An 18,162-nucleotide genomic window follows, 5' to 3' on the forward strand; every position below is an offset into this window, starting at 1 on the left:
ACTACCTAGCTCAGATACCAGGAAACCCCAAAATGGCTGAAGTTCAAAAGATACTGCTCATGGGAACTGCCCATATCCTACGTAAAATACTATCTATGTGATCTCAAATTTTAAAGCAAACATAATTTTCTTATGGTTTCTTAAACATTCACTTGAACAAAACAGTACAAATCCAAATATATGGTACCCTAGGCATAACATCTACATGAACTTCTAACTTGTTGTCTCTTGAGGTCTCTGGGTGAGACTTGGATCCAACTTGTACAAATGCAAAACAAAAGTCAAACATAAAATAATAATAATAATAACAGACATGGAAATAAATAAAATTAGTGCAAAAGTTAAAACAAGATATGATTTGAAGAAATAAGGTTTTGTGACTAGATTGAGTTATGGCACTCCACTTTCCCCTTTACTTAACCATTTCTTAAATTGTGTTCCAGTACAGTTGAATACTCCATTATGCATATTTAGAGACATTTGGTGATGAGCAATACCATCATTTTGAGGGTAGTCCCTTTGAAGTTTGGTATAATGCTTTTATTTTACATGTCATTTATCTTTTGCATGTTGTTTATTTTACCTGTTATTGTGTCATCTTAACTTCTTGAGAGAATATGTGACACTATAGTTACCTCATGAACTCCAAATGATAAAAAAATACTAAATTCTTCACTCTACTGTTATTACCACTTGACCATCTGTTGTTAGTGATAATATCATTACATGTTCTACCCATCTTTTTAGACTGTATATCTCTAGATACATGTCAGCATTAATATTGTCTCAAAATGGACAAACACTGCAAAACCAAATTTCCTGTGAAATATCATTTACATCATCTTGGTTCTATATTGAAGCTCTTTTCTTTTTTCTTCCATGAAACCACTAATATCATAACTTTTGCCATCTTCATTAAATTATAGGACCTTTGAGCCTTGTCAAAATGAAACCAATACTGTCATGGCTTGAACAATGAAACTAATAGAGATAGAAGAACATTCAACTAAATATCATACACTATTTAGCTTCCTATCTTTCAAATTCACATATCAAGAAGGTAGATGCAATATTTCAGTCTCCAGAGTTCAACAACATAAATATTTGTAATATTCTGGAATCAATTAAATCAAATATTCCTCATCTACCTGACAAAAATTAAATAAATAAATATAAAATAGTGGCTTTGTACTGGATGGAAAAAAAGAAATCAATATTGTCACATTAGTGAGACTATATGATTACATCACATAAAGTAAGTCACTTAACTCTCAAGTGCAACTCTGAAATAATATATTGTTATCAATAATATTCTATTGTATTATTATCAAATCCCATATATTGAAACAAAGTATGGGTTATACCATCACAGAGGATCTTTCCTGACAAATGCCAATACTTGATATAACAAAGATTCCATTGTAAAGATTGGCATTCTTCAGAGCCAGAAGATCATCCCCCATTAATCACTTATCCTTTACAAGGCTCAGATGGGACTCATATTGGCATATTGTTCCCACATCTATGACAGTGCTGTTGCTAAACATTCAAGCACCAGAGATTGCATCCAAAAAGGCCAGGCAACTGATTGGCATGCAATTACTCGCCAACACTTTCCAACTGCTGACCCATAGATATGCTATCTCCTTTCTTTAGCTTTACTACCACTACTGTAATAGGCTCTGCACCTTGAAGATTATTAGTCTTGTATCACTTTCTTACTGCAGACCCCATGCTAACCTCTACATTTTCTTTCTGTAATTCCCTCCCTACTCATATTTTTCCAGTTACCATTGACTTCCTGCTGTTCAAAAGAAATCGTAACCATATCGATCCATTCACTCACCCTTATCACTTCTCAGCAGACTAACCTTACAAACAGAGTAGTTGCTATCATGTTACCTTTCTGAACATGCACCACTCCACCAGTCTTACTGGAATTATAATGCTGTAAGATTTCTCTGTAGACTAGCTCTCTAGCCAGACACCTAACCGTAGAATAACTTGTTTACACATTGCATACTACATCCTAAGCAGTTGAGAGTACAAGAAACTGAACTTGTGAGTTGTTAATAAATCCAAACTTTATCTTTGCTTGTGCTAACCAGCTTTGCTCATTATATTTTGGAATATGTAACTTAATATCCATTGAGATTGCATTATTGTTAAATACCACATGTTTATTAGTAAATACTCCAAACAATTACATATGCCTATGGTAATTTTGGACACAGTTTATCAAGCTTCACATAATTTTTATTTGGAGATAACATTTTTCAACCTAATTAACATTAAATTAAGTGCAATCTTGTTGGGCACCCCCTCTGCTAAATGATAAAAAATAACTAGTAATTATATTATTGATTTCATGAGCATCCTAGTTTTAGAATAGGTATGCCACATCCTTGTGTATCATAAAAGACAATTAAGAGAGTGATTACACGGAAGGCATTTTGCCATAAAACAATGTTTCAGAGAAAAAAAATATCTGTCATATAGAAAAAAGAATGTAAAGTGCTCACAATGATGAGTTGTACTCAATGTAAGCTATAAACTAATAAGAGATGAAGTGAAATCAAAAGCAGACCAACAGAGAAGTTAAGCTTTGTATGTGACAGATGAACTGAAGCAATATGTGCAATGGAAATACATTCTCTAAAATGTCTTGATGGTTCATTTGAAGTAGCAAATAGTTTCTGTTATCTAGGAGATATAATTGGAAGGAGTTGTGGTTGTTCAGAAAGTATTGTAGGCAGAGTAAGAACAGGTTGGAAAAAGTTCAGGGAGCTGTTATTACTGTTAGCAATAAAGCTGTTATTTCAGAGTGAAGGTCTCTTTGCATGATAATTGTGTTAGAAATACTGCCATTGTTCCCTTTCGTATTCCCCTTCTTGGTCTATATGTATTAGGTTACTGAGTACGCTTGTATTAGTACCATGAAAAAATGCACCCAGTACACTCTGTAAAGAATATCCAACCAAAGAAATCTTGCCAAATGACTTGTATAGGAGCAGTAGCTCCCAATAAGACATGATGATAATGAATTGTTTTAAATATTGTAGAGCCGTTGTTATAAACAGTGTACAGCAGTTGTAGTAAACATTGTACAAGAGTTTTGGCAAGTATTGTACCCACAGTTAAAATTTTATATCAATTTCTTTCTCATATTTTATTAAAATGTTACCTTGAAAAGAGTGTCTTTTAAGGTGCTATCTTTATGATAAAGATTTACTGATTTACATAAGTTACCCTTAGCATTTACTATTAAAAACTTATGCTTTGGGATTCTCATAAACACAGAAGTATTCTGTCCATGAATTACACTAACCTAACTACCCGAAATGACCTTAAGATATAAGAATATTGACCTCAAATTTTGGCACAAGGCAACAATTTCTAGGGAGTCAGGTAAGTTGGTTACATTGAACTCCAGTGCTCAACAGGTACTTATTTTATAGAGGCCCCAAAAGGATGAAAGGTAAAATCTACCTCAGTGGAATTTGAACTCTGTATGTGAAGAACAATGAAATGCTGCTAAATTGCAAACTTAAGAGACAAGAATATTATTACAGATTTTCTCTTAAATTACAGATATTTTCTTACTTGTTTTTTAAATACTGTGTTGACAGTTTTTTTTGCTAATTTACTATTTTGCTCCATTCCAGGAACATATGAAAGAATTGTATGAACGTGCTGTTGCATATCTAAATGTGGATTATGCTCTTGACTTTTACGATAAACTGTCTATAAATACAAGCCCATTGCTGCAAGATGTTATGTATAAAAGTGCCAAAAAGGTGAGCAGTTTTTCTAAAATTGTAAGAAATGTGTTTTTATAATGTTACTGATTATTCTTTCAACATAAAAATATTCGTACCAACTTTGCCATTTTTTCATTAATGATGATCTACATTACTAAATACATAACACTGATCACATGACCTAATACATCAGTTACTGATGTAGATTTTTAATTAGTTATTATATTGTTGTTGTCATGTTTCATCATCATCAACATTTAATATTTATTTTCCATGTTGGTATGGGTTGGATGGTTTGACAGAAACTAGCAAGGCCAGGGGCTGCTCCAGGTCCCATAGTTTGTTTTAGCTTGGTTTCTACTGTTAGATGCCCTTCCTAATGCCAACCACTTTGCAGACTGTACGGGTGTTCCTTTATGTGACATCAGCACACACATCAATGCTTTTTTATGTCGCACCTTGATTTTAGGATTTGAGTGCTATTGTGGTGGGCAGGTCTTCTTGAATACAGCAATGCACCTCATATCCCAGTCCTGTCATCTCTTTCGTGCTCCTTGATCAAAAATGCTGTCATCCTTCTCTAAAACATTTGCATTTAGTTAATTCCTATACCAAAATCCAACAAAGAATTTACCACCTCAGCTGTATGCCCATTGCTTATAACAATGTACTTTGCTATGAAACCCAGCCTCAAGAAAATAAATAAGAGACTGAAATAAATTTATTCTACATCCATAGCATCCTTTCCAACTACCCTGAAGAGATCAATTTTATTATCAACCACTTCCTCACAGATACTTTGTTTTATTACACTCCATCATGTATTGCTATTACAATAGATTTTTCTCCTCTGAACAAGGAAGCTGTTTATTACTTCCATCCCTAACCACCCAATGCCCTGTCTTCTCCTCTCATCATCTCTACGGCATCTCATCCTTCTAAATGAATATTATGTACTTTTCTCAATACTCCCCTTCCGAAGTTCCATTCCACTGGAACTCTTACCCTACTATATTACCCCACCAGCATTAATTTTCATTGATCTCACCAGTCTGGTGTGATCTCTAAGAAATCATGGACAGTGTTTCTACTTCAACCAAATGATATTAAAAAAAATCCCAGAGGCTATTATTTTTTTCCTTTATACTTCCATTGTTTTTTCCTATCCTTGAATTTTCTAGTCTGGATGACCTTGACAGGAGTTTAATCTCGTGCTGGTATTCTTTTTGAGTCTTAAAATACACAAACTGCACCATGTTAATAAATCAGTATGCATACTGCATTCTGCTGATAAAGCAGTGCATATGCAGGAGAGAATTGCATAAGCTGTTTGACTTGGAAATTCAGCATTCAACAGAAGAGATTTTACTTGATTTCTATTGATCAAATTGATAATCTTGTTTTTCTTTCCATTTCCCTTTCTACAACCACTTTTCCATACTTTCGTGAGGGATAGTTTATTCATTAGAACCATTGATTTATGGTTGTGTACCCTTTCCAACTGCTAACCACTTAACCATGAAGTAGGAGCATAGTAAGGTTTTTCTTTTCTTTTCCTTCATTCTTGCAACTTGTAGGGTCTAGATATATATATACAATATAGTGAGTTAAAAGACATCAATTAACTGAGAATATCTATGCAATTCATCATCCTTTAATGTCTACTTTCCATGCTAGCATGGGCTGGATGGTTTGACTGGAATAAACCATCTCGTCTGTTTTGGCATGTTTTCTACTGCTGAATGCCCTTCCTAATGCCAGCCATTTAATAGTGTAATGGGTGCTTTTACATGGCACCAGCATGGGCGCTTTTCCATGTGACACCACATGAGTGCTCTTTACATGACACTGAGACAGGTGCTTTTTACTTGGCACCAGCACCCATGAGCCTGTGAGACAGAGGCCTCTCAGCTGAGGGAGGGAATATGGGACAAGGCTGTAAAGGACATACCTGTATGTATGGGTGGTTGCAGTTTTACTGAGCTTGACATGTCTTCCCAAGCACAGCAAATCACCAGAAATCTTGGTCCTGTGTCATTTCTTCAGATTAGTAGACAAAAACTCCTTATATAGTTATCTAAAATCTATGAACAACAAACATTGAATATAACTAATTATATAAACCAACTGAAACTTTGGAAAATAAAGAAATGTGAATAGGAGTGAATCTTCTAAAGCCAGCTGGTGAAAGTAACATAGCTATTTCAGCAAAGCATTCCGTTCTGTTCCCCAAACTTAGAAGTAATGGAATTGATCAGGAATATAAACAAACAGGCTAAAGAAAGTACTTCAATGGAGATAAATAGTTACTAAACATAAGGTTGAAAAAATTTGGAGCTTTAAAGTTTAGGTTGCTTGAAATGATAGTAGTTACTTGATTTTTAGATTTTTAAATGTGTCTCCAGAAACTTCTTGTTTTCAGCTTGGATCGATAATCTTAGTTAATTGAACATAGAGCTATAAAAGCTAGGAGAAGAAAAGAAATATCAAAGGAGAATATCAAGTTGGTAGAGGCAGGGCCAGCACTAGGAAGTGTAGAGCCCAATTAGAGAATTGTTAGTGGGAGCTTCTACTCTACAAAAGCTGAAGATTGATGTTTTATGTTTCATGTCATTTGCCAGTCCCATCCAAAAAGCATTGAGCACTTCCAGCTCCACCGTTAGCCACAGTGATATACTAAAAGTTCATCGTAGCATCCTTTGCTCAAACATGTGCATGGGGCCCTCTCTTGGTGTAGGGCACAATTTGAACAAATCTGTCTAATTGGCTTCAAACTGGCCCTGGGTAGAAGTGACATTAAATGTCACTTGCAACTGAATCAAAACCTTAACTGCAACAATATCACAGGGAATGGGCAGACATTTAGAAGAAAACAGCTTGTTTCCAAAAGAGCAGAAGGGATGTTGCAAAAGTTCATATGGCTGTAAAGATCATTTATTGAAGACAGAAAGAAAAAGAAGGGTCTATGCATGACTTGGATTAATTTCTGAAAGGCTTTGACAGTGTTCCCCACACATGGATCCTGGAAACATTAGCCACAGACAAAGTAGCACCAACAATATTCAAATATAAAACATGCCATGAATAAATGGCAAATAGTGTTGCAGCTCCAGACAAAAGAGGGAATCATAAAAACTAAATCCATCCCCATCAGAAGAGGAATATTCCAACAAGAATTGCACTCTCCACTCCTTTTCTGCTTGGTACTGTGCCTTTAACTGACATGCTGAGCAGAATTGGATGTGGCTACAACTGCTATGGTAAAACAATCGACCATCTCTTACATATGGACGATCTAAAATTGTATACTGCAAATGATAACTGGAAATATTACTACAGACAGTACATTCATTTACCATAGAAATAATATGATGTTCAGCTTAGAAAAATGTGCAAAAGCAACATTGAAAAGACGAAAACTAGTTAAAAGTAGCAATACCACACTAAATAAAGCAAATTAAATAAGAGAATTAAACCAAACCCAGACATACAAATACTTAGGAATCAATGAACTAAATACAGTACAACATACACAAATGAAAGAGAAGATAAAGAAGGAATCCTATAGACAAGTTAGATAAATACTTAAAGCAGAATTCAATGCAAAAAAAAAAAACAAGATAATAGGTATCAATACTCTAACTGTCCCAGGTATAAGTTACAGTTGATTGGACACTAGATAAACTAACCAAACTAGGCAGGAAAACAAAAAAAATAATTATGGAATGCTCCACCCAAAATACCATGATAAAATGATAACATGAAAATCCCTTACATGGCAAATACTGGGTTAAGCTAAACAGAAAGGAAATAGACAAAATAAAATTCCAACAATAGTTGAGAAGCTCAGGCCTAAAAGCAGAGATTGAAGGATTTTTAATTGCAGCACAAGATCAAAGCCTCCCCGTCAGAAACACATAATGAAGAAAAATGCAAGTAACTACAGAATATGTGGTTATGAGGAAGAAACAATAAATCATATTGTCTCTGGCTACACAGTCCTGGTTGAGAAGAAAAATATCCACACACTTGACAGAGTTGGGACCTATATACACTTGAAGCTATACCAGCACTATGGAATGACAACAGAAAATAGGTTGTTTAGATATATCCCAGAAAAGGTCTCAGAAAATGACAAAGCAATCATACTCTAGGATACGTCAAGACACACAGAAAGAGAGAGATCTAGGCTAATAGACCAGATATAGATGTTAGAGATCATCAATAAGAAAAAACGCCTTCTAATTGACATATCAATTCCAACAAATGACTGTATCTCTAAAAGAAACAGAGAAACTCTCAAAATACAAAGATCTGGAAATAGAGATAGCCTGAATGTGAACCCTAAAAACTGAAACAATCCCTATGATAATAGATGCACAAGGTGTGAGTAAAAACCATTCAGACATATAACCAAAACACCAGGTCTTATGAATATGTACAACATACAGAAAATAGCACTACTAGGCACTGCATACATCCTACATAACACACTTTCAATACAGTGAAAATAACAACACCAGAACAAATCGCAGCACATATCCAAGGCACTCAGAGCTGCGCTCAGTTGTGCAGTGAAAGCATATGATGAAAATAAGACTACTGAATAACAAGGATAATAATAATAGTAATAACAACAACAATAATAATAATTTTATTGTCCAATATTGCCAGCAATAGTATTGTTTCTGAACATAAAAGAACAGAGAAGATTAACAGTGTTAATATTGACTAAAGTTCAATATTATTGGCATATATGAGTGAACAACAAATCAATAACAATACCTGTAACTTAGTTTTTGCCACTTTATACTTTTGTATGAAAGAGTTCAATAAATCAAACAAAGTTCCTGATTTGTTTTCATATCTTGAAAGAATATCACATTGGAGATTTAATATCCAGCATATATATTTTATGAGAGAGATTGTAATACTGGAGGTTTAATGCTTGATGAGGAATCCAATGCGAAGGCCTTAAATTAATTGCTTTGTTTCCGAGGAGGTAAGTAAATGGCTTGCCAGAAACTAAAATACTGGGGTTCAAGACCAGGCTGAGCCATTTTACTTCCCATATTTCTCATACGTGTGAAAGATCAAGTGAACCTTTGCATACTCACTCAACCAAATAGGAAATGCAGCTAAATTCTCTAAAAATCATCCTACAGTCTCAGAAAGGAACAACATTTTGGATATCATAGCTCCAGATATACAAAAATATGCAAAAAGTCACTGCCAGAAAACTTTAGATCTGTTCAATAAGAGACCTGAGCAACAGTTATGGTTTAGTTATTAATGTCGACAGCCTGGAGACAATGAGTAGTATCTACTCAGTCAACCTACCCTTGATACACAATATGATGGCACAGCTTTCACTAGTATGACTTAGTGATGCATTGTTGAATAAGGAACATTTCTAGTTAGAATAGTGAGGTAGCAGTGACTAACTAAATACTTTGCTGTTTACATATTCCACTTCTTACTTGAGTATAACTCTATAGATATAAATTTGCCTAAGTCCACCCCTGGTTCTGCAATAGAAAACTGTCTGTTCAAAAGTATTCATTGAGAATATGGTTATGAAAGGTTTAAATGCCATTTCCAAGATTATTAAGACATGCTTCAGTAATGTTTTGTTTTGTTCTTGTTTCTCTCCACCTTCATTCATAACTGGCCATAGGTTGCCAGTGCAGATGTGACAGACTCTGTTGTAGAAATTACGTCTGTGTGGTCATTGATCTATTGGCATTACTGGACACCTTTCTGAATGCCTGCTTTTCTTTTGCAGCATCTATCAGCTTCTCTTCTCATATCTTAAGGTACCAGTTTAGGATACCCCTCCATCTCATCCAGTACTACAAATATACTACAGTCAAGTTCATCACTAATGCTTTATTTTATCCTTTCTTCAGTTAACAAATGTGTGTGTTGCATTGTATTAATGTGAAAAATCAATATTAGACAAGTATATTGCTTTATAGTTTTATACCTGGAGAGATTATCACTTGCTGGTTTGATATTTCTTGAGATATATTGCACTGTAAGCTTTGTATTTGTAGAGCATATCAGATACTTGAGATTTATATTAGACGTGTGCCATGCTTAGATATGCTGAAAGAATCATCACACTGAAGAAGCCTCTGTTCCATGAGTGGAAGTCCTCCATGTAAAATAATATCAGAAGAGAGTTGTATGTGATAGACTAGCATCCTGTCCATTGGGAAATCTGTCTCTCTTTCACTTAGTGCTGGGAAAATAAGCTGTAAACATCAATTGTAGAGAAAGTTATGGTTCAGTAAAGGATTAGCTAACAAGCTAGCTTAACAAATAATCTGATGCAAGATTGAGCTGTAGTTTCTCTAGTTCCAACATGTTCACTTTTAAAGTGGTATCAAACCTACAGAAGTAGAAGTATCAGTATCATTATGTTATGCAATATAACTGTTGATAGAATATATCTTTTTTCTGTTTTGTATACGTTTAAAATGTATGAGATATAGTATTTGATATAAGTCAATGGGGAGGTTTTAATCATAAACTTTCATTTTGTTTTCTTTATCTGTTCTCTTCCCTCAGGTTCCCAATCCAAGCCCACACCACAGTGGTACTACTTTGTATGATAATTGGAAACACCAGTACCCTGAAGAAGATGAGCCAAAGTAAGTTTTACTATTATTGGCATTGACAGTATATTTAGAGCATCAGTAAAATGCTTTGCAGTATTTATTCCAGCTTTTTCTGTCCTGAGTTCAAATTCTACTATGGTCAGTTTTGCCTTTCATCCCAAACATTTACTGGAGGTGGTGGTATTGTCTAACTCCATCCCCTCAAAACTGCTGGCCTTGTGCCTGAATTTAGAAACAATTAATATTGGAGTGGCAGAATCATTAAGTCGTTGGACAAAATTCCATGAGGCATTTGCTCCTGCTCTTTACAGTTCAAACCCCACTGGTTCAACTTTTTCTTTCATCTCTCTACAGTTGATAAAATAAAGTACCGGTCAAAGAGTGAGTTTGATTTTATCAACTAACTCCTATTTCCCATTAATTTCTAGCTTTGCATTTAGAGAGAGCACACAGCTAGAAATTTGGTGAAAGAAGTCAGTTGATTAATATTTACGAGCTGTACCCGTGGAAATTCCTGGTTATTTTGAAAATTGAATGATGATATAACATATTTTTCTGAAACATTTGATTCTTGAAAAGATGTAAAAATCCACATAGGCAATATTGAATTGAAGAGACAATCAATCAGTCTACCTACCTACCTACATACCTACCTACCTGCCTGCCTGCCTGCCTATCTATCTATCTATCTATCTATCTATCTATCTATCTACCTACCTACATATGTATCAACTTATCTATCTATCTACTTACAGACCTATCAACTGTCTATCTGTCTACCTCAGTGTTTCCAACATGAGGCATGGGGAAATAGGGGTGGGGCATGTGTTAGCATGGGTTGTGAACATTTTTGCAAGTGGCTTGAGCACATACTTGTCGATCCTTAAGCTTATCTTTGGACATTTAAATGAAAAAAAAAAACATCATGCAATATTTATACTCAAACCATGGGAATCAATGTAGCTGTGACCAATCAGCGTACCGAGTGAGGTATCTGCATTTGCTAAGGGTTTGTTTCTGTTTCAATATCTATTGTCCAGTGTCAAGCATTTATAAAAGCAGTAGTCAGCTCCACTCACTATTGCTGATTGATGCTACAAATCCCTTTCTTTCTACACTGTGCAAAAATTGTCATCTCCATTGCTTCATAATTTATTTTGGATTTGTGTCAGCCCTTTTTTAAAATGAGTAAACAAAGTAAGAAGACTCATCAATATTCGGTGGAGTTTTTGAAGTTTGGGTTTATTCCCTATGACCATGATAAGTGTAAACCGCTTTGCTTATTGTGTCATCAGAAAATGAGCAATGAGTCAATGAAGGCAGGGAGACTAAAAGCTCACTTGAGGATAAGTCAACCCAAGAATTCTAATTCAAATTTGGAGTACTTCAAATCACTGAAAGAAAATTTTGAAAACCAAACAAAACTCACTTCACTATTTGCTGCACAACATGCATCCCACATTTGTGCCCTTGAAGCCAGCTATGAAATCTCCCCACTTATAGTAAAACATAGAAAGAATCACACTATTGGAGAGCAACTGATTAAATCAGCTATCTCAGTATTCTTAAAAACTGTATAACAAAAGGATGATGGAGATGTTAGGGTCATGCCACTCAGTAATAACATTGTCTCCAACAGAATTGATGAACTGGGGCAAGATGTTGAAAACCAGCTTATTGAGACATTAAAATCACGAAAATTCTCATTACAAATGGATGAATTCACATTTCAGGACAGTGAGGCCCTGTTATTGACTTATGTGAGATATATTGAACATGAGGCTTTTCAGGGAGAAATGTTGTTTTGCAAATCATTGGAAACAATCACAACTGCAAAGTACATCCAAAACAAAACTTAAAAGTTATTTGGATGCAAACAAAATATCAAAAGAAAACTTACTATCATGCACGGCAGATAGTGCACCTGCTTTGATGAGCAAGAAAATGGGATGCTTAAAAATGATGAAGGATGAAAATTCAAACATGTTGATTCTCCACTGCGTCATACACCAAGAAAACTTGGTTGCCAAAAAATTGTCCCCTGTTTTTAATGAGATTCTATGTGCTGTGATCAAGTGTGTCAATAGCATTAAAGCAAATCCCAAAGCCAAACATCTATTTTAGCAGTTTTGTGTAAATCAAAGTGCCGAGCATGTTTGATTGCTGCTTCATACAGAAGTAAGGTAGCTATCAAGTGGAAATAGCTTAAGAAGGTTCTTGGAATTATTGGATCAGCTTAACGACTTTCATAGTGACAAATGTGAAATGAAAATGGATGGAAAAGCATTTGTCAGTTATTTGACAGACATCTTTGAGAAACTTGGAAACTTGAATAAACAACTCCAAGGTGCAGACATGATGCTTGTTGATGTGAAAACAAAGATTTTTGGATTCATTACAGCCCTTGAAATATGTCAAAAAATGCTTCCAAAAGAAATTTCAGTCAGTTATACTGGTTGAGTAAATGTAAGATAACAAATGATGCTACCACTGTAATTATTAATCATTTGAATTTCTTAATAAAGGACTTCAACGACAGATTTTGTGATTTGAAGGCAATGAATTTTCCCTCCTGGTTAACTCAGCCACTGCTGATTGATATTTCTGATGCTGCAGTTCAATACTAAGAAGAGTTAGCAAAATTGCAACGTTATGAATCAGTGAAGACTTTGTGACGGGGTTAAAAGAAAATACCCCAGTATCTCTACATCAGCAAGAGAGCTATTGATTCATTTTCCTTCGTCTTATTTGACCAAATATGGATTCAGTACAGTTGAAAATTTGCTGGAAGACAAGCAAAACTAACTTGAAATTACAAAACATGGCAATTTACTCTCTCTCTTTTTCTCTTTTACTTGTTTCAGTCATTTGACTGTGGCCATGTTGGAGCACCGCCTTTAGTCGAGCAAATCGACCCCAGGACTTATTCTTTGAATGCCTAGTACTTATTTTAACGGTCTCTTTTGCCGAACCGCTAAGTTACAGGGACGTAAACACACCAGCATCGGTTGTCAAGCGATGTTGGGGGGACAAACACAGATACACACATACATATATATATATATATGCATATATACGACGGGCTTCATTCAGTTTCTGTCTACCAAATCCACTCACAAGGCTTTGGTCAGCCCGAGGCTATAGTAGAAGACACTTGCCCAAGATACCATGCAGTGGGAATGAACCCGGAACAATGTGGTTGGTAAGCGAGCTACTTACCACACAGCCACTCCTGCACCTATAGTTACGGCTAAAGTTAACAAAATTGTCTCCTCAGATAAAAGATCTGTGCCATATGCACCAGGCACAGGGTTCTCACTAAATGAGTTGAGGTATCCATCAGCTAGGTAATTGAATTAAAAAATCGTGTTTCTATATAAAAAAAAAATGTTGATGAGCACCAGATTTTCATTATTAAAAAGTGGGGCACTGGTAAAAAAGGGTTGGGAAACACTGATCTACCTATTTATCCACCTATCAACCTATCTAACCATCTATCTATTTGTTGACCAACTTGCATATCCATCCATCCATCCATCCATCCATCTATCTATCTGTCTGTCTGTCTGTCTATCTATCTATATCTATCTCTATCTTATTCTACTTACATTTCTGTTGATGAAACAGACTAACATTTAAACCAAATAACTAAAAAAAAAACTAAATAATTGTGGTACCCCAGCATGGCCTCAGTCTTTGGGCTGCTACACATAAAAAGGCAAAAGTAACATCCGCAGCTATTTGCTCAGGTTATTTCACTTTGATTTACCTTTGAACAGCTGTTGAATTTCTATAGTTTTCGTTTTTCTTTTTCTTTCCCTTTTCTTTCTCTTTATTTCTTCTTTTGATTTTTCTTCTCTTTTTCTTTTTACTTTATCGTTTTTTTTCTTTCTTTTACCTTGATTTAACTGTGTTGAAATATCTAGAAGGTATAGAAATGGTTGAACATTGAAACCTGTAACAACAACTAGTCTTTTATTTTTATTGTCCGTCACAATATCCTATTATATGTTTAAAATCATATAGCGGTTTTCCACTCATGCTTTCCTTTTCATCAACACACACACACACACACACACACTCTCTCTCTTTCTCTCTCTGTTTGCTTCTCAGTTCAGCTATACCACATGCCCCTGCATTTAACATATTTATATCTCTCTCTACTTTCTACCTCTTTTCTCAACTATTTCTCACTCCTAAGCACTAACTCTCTCTCTCACTTTTCATTTTCCCTTGAACTAACCATTTGACAGTGTCTTTGCACAATAACTATTACTTTCTGCTTACCTCATATCTTTAACACTTCTCTCTTCCTCTCTTTCTCCCTCTTCTTCTCTTGCTTTTCACCTCTCCCTCCAGCTAATCATGTGACACTGTTACGCATTTGGCCTTAGCATATCACTATATAGATTAATGATAAGAAAATACCATGAAAATGGGCAGTAGATTGACAGAATCATTAGAACATCAGTTAAAATGCCTTGCAGTATTTGTTCTGGTTCTTTGCATTCTAGGTTCAAATCAACTTTGACTTTCATCTTTTCTGGGTCTACAAAAGAAAATACCAATCAGGTACTGGGAGTTTTTTATTGTTCACATCTCAAGACTTTGGTGTTTACTGAGATGTGGGCCATGGCTGGACAGTTTTTACACAGAGGACTGCAAACAAATTATAACATTTGCTTACAGTTAGCTCACAATGTCAAGACATGATGACCTGGACACACACACATACTCATGCTCTCTCTCACATACACATGTGTGTGTGTGTGTTTGTATGTATGTATGTATGTATTCAGGCTAAATTTGACAGTTTGCATAAAAGGAATAGAAAATATCCCATCTAAAATTAAAAGCATTTTTTTTTTAAATAAAAAATTATCGACTAGATTATGGCTGGAAGATAACAGTGTACTCAAAGTAGCCACCCTCAGATTAAATGATGGTTCCAGAACCTGGTGCAGGCTTTTCTTGCTATGTCCCTGGGAAGATCTTCAAACACCCCTTGATCTTGGCCATGAGCTTGTCCTTGGTGTTGCAGGCAGAGTGCTTCGTGTCTTTGTCAACTGTGTCCAGTACAGAGTAATTCCATGGGATTGCAACTGGAGAAATTAAGAGGCCAGAAATTCTTCCACAATCACTTTTGACTCTTTCTGGAGATATGGCAAGGAGCTGAATCCTGCTGCTACATCTATAGCCTTTCAGCAGCAAGCTTCTCTAGCCAGGTTTTGATCATAGTCTCCAGCAGTTTCACATAGCTGTCTGAATTGAGCCTAAGGTCCTGTCCATCAGTTGCATGTGGATGCAGTGAAAATACCTGTTGTGTCCCTTCTTACTGACCATGGTTTTGTAGACTCTGTCGCTGTTGTCCATGTCACATCTTATAATCTTTACAGTGTTCACAGAGTAATGATTAACAGTTGTGATGTCTGCATTTTGACACCTGGCATGAATGATCTTGATATAGGTAGCTTTTTTCCAATATTCAGATGGCTTCCATTCCTCCATGTCAGCTAACTTTTTCTCAACTACAGTTTTGATCTTTATGCTCTTCAACATCATTGACTATTTACCAATAGAGCAAGCTGTGTTTGATAAAAGGAGACCCATGTTAGTATTGCAAAATGAACGACCAAGTTAGTGATTAATATTATTTAATAGTGTTTGCTGTTTCATTTTACCAAAATTAGAGTATGTAAATATTGGTTTCAAATTTTGGCCAGCAATTTTGAAGGAGGTATAATTCAATTACACCAACCTCAGGATGAAAGGCAAAGTCAACCTCAACAAAACCTCAACTCACAACGTAATATGCAGACAAAATCCTGCCAATCATTTTACATGGCATGCTAATGATTCTGCCAGCTCACTGCCTTTAGTGTATATAAATACAATACTTGGTATAAATTACCAGCAATCACTTAAGGATTATATTGTATTGTAGCCACTTAACGATCAACAGATAAACTATTGCATTGCTGTCAAACAGGATCAAGTATCACACTGAAATTTGATGTTTATGATGAGAATTAATTAATAGGTGACAAAGGAAACTATAATTTATATTTAAATCTTAACTATTCATTTATAATAATACATAAGTATGTAAAAGGATGTGTTTGTGCAGGCACGGATGAGTAAAATATGCATGCACACACACACACACACACACACATTTTTGCCAGCTGATTGGACTGGAGTAACATGAAATAAAGTGTCTTGCTGAAGGACACAACACACTGCCAGGAATCAAACTTGCTCTTGGTAGTTAAGGTAATCCTGCATTCATGGAGTTCCTTCATAGGACTTGAGTGAAGTGCATAGCTTAGTGGTTAGGGTATTTGGCTCATGATTGTAAGGTAGTGAGTTTGATTCCTGGCAGTGTGTTGTGTCCTTGAGCAAGACACTTTATTTCATGTTACTCCAGTCCAATCAGCTGGCAAAAATGAGAAGTATTTGTATTTCAAAGGACCAGCCTTGTTACATTCTGTGCCATGCTGAATCTCCCTGAGAACTACATTAAGGGTACACATGCTTATGGAGTGCTCAGCCATTTGCACATTAATTTCATGAACAGGCTGTTTTGTTGATCAGATCAACTGGAACCCTCATTGTCATAACCAATGATAGGTCTTAAATGATTGTCCTCAACTATCAGTATGTCTCATTTCATACCTGTTGTATATTGTTTTACATGCTGTAAATCCCCACCATTTTTGTAAATTGCCTTTGTAATGTCTCCTTATTTGTCCCCTTTGAAATGAATAAAAGAATTCATTATTAGGATTCTTAAGTTAATATCTAAGAATTTCTTACATAAAGTATCATTTTAATGATTCAGTGCAAAAATTTAATTTTTTATTATTTAAGTTACATTTTCAAGAAAGCATTTCATATTTTTAAGCAATTTTTTTAAAAATACGTTATTAACCTTTTAGCATTTATGTTATTTTGTCAAATGTAATGCTTATTTATTCACCTTGTTTCATGCATTATTTTGTAACTTTGAGAATTTGATGAGGTAATTGTAAATTTTTAGAATGATAATGTAGGGTTGGTGTGAGAGGCCAGACCTGACTAGTTTGATGATAAAGAAGGTAAAATATTTTGGCCAGATATAACCAGTTTAAATCCTAAAGGGTTAAATGACCCCCCACTGCTACTCTGCCCCAGTTCCTCTTTCTAAGACATTTTGGTCTGTTTTTCATTATGTTCAGACTAATTTTCAGTCCCATGAGAAGTGTGACTTTGTATGGCAGTGACATGTGAGTTGAGTGATGTACATTGCAGGGTACTGAAGGGAAATTAACTGAGCGGAATCTACTAGATGCTCATTGTTACATTAGAAAAAAGGCTGAAAGTGTGTGTGTTTGAAGTGTCATACACATGAAACACATTGACTGATGTATAGAGTGAGGATTACCGTGCCTACATCAAAGGCAGGTTAACTAGCAAGTTAGTTTTTGTTTGTGGCAGATGTTCAGGTGCAATAAAGACTGCAAACAAACAGGAAACAACTTCTATCTCATTCCAGGGTGAAAAACTAGAGGTAGTCGATAGCTTCCGCTATCTGGGCGACCAAGTTAGTAGTGGGGGTGGGTGCGCTGAAAGTGTAGCTGCTAGAATAAGAATAGCCTGGGCAAAGTTTAGAGAGCTCTTACCCCTGCTGGCAACAAAGGGACTCTCACTCAGAGTAAAAGGCAGACTGTATGACGCATGCGTACGAACAACCATGCTACATGGCAGTGAAACATGGGCTGTAACTGCTGAGGACGTAC

The 18,162-nt window shown here is 35.5% G+C and overlaps 1 protein-coding gene across 1 annotated transcript in view; it reads left to right on the forward strand.

Annotated features, from left to right (window-relative positions):
• Window positions 1–18,162, forward strand: part of LOC106867954 (N-acetylated-alpha-linked acidic dipeptidase 2) — a 336,237-nt gene that overhangs the window by 302,482 nt on the left and 15,593 nt on the right. The window contains exons 15-16 of the mRNA XM_052974261.1: window positions 3,666–3,797; window positions 10,335–10,417. Of these exons, the coding sequence (XP_052830221.1) occupies window positions 3,666–3,797; window positions 10,335–10,417 (215 nt within the window). The remainder of the gene's footprint in view (window positions 1–3,665; window positions 3,798–10,334; window positions 10,418–18,162) is intronic.

Source organism: Octopus bimaculoides, chromosome 18, assembly GCF_001194135.2.
Source record: "Octopus bimaculoides isolate UCB-OBI-ISO-001 chromosome 18, ASM119413v2, whole genome shotgun sequence".
Lineage (NCBI taxonomy): Eukaryota > Metazoa > Mollusca > Cephalopoda > Octopoda > Octopodidae > Octopus > Octopus bimaculoides.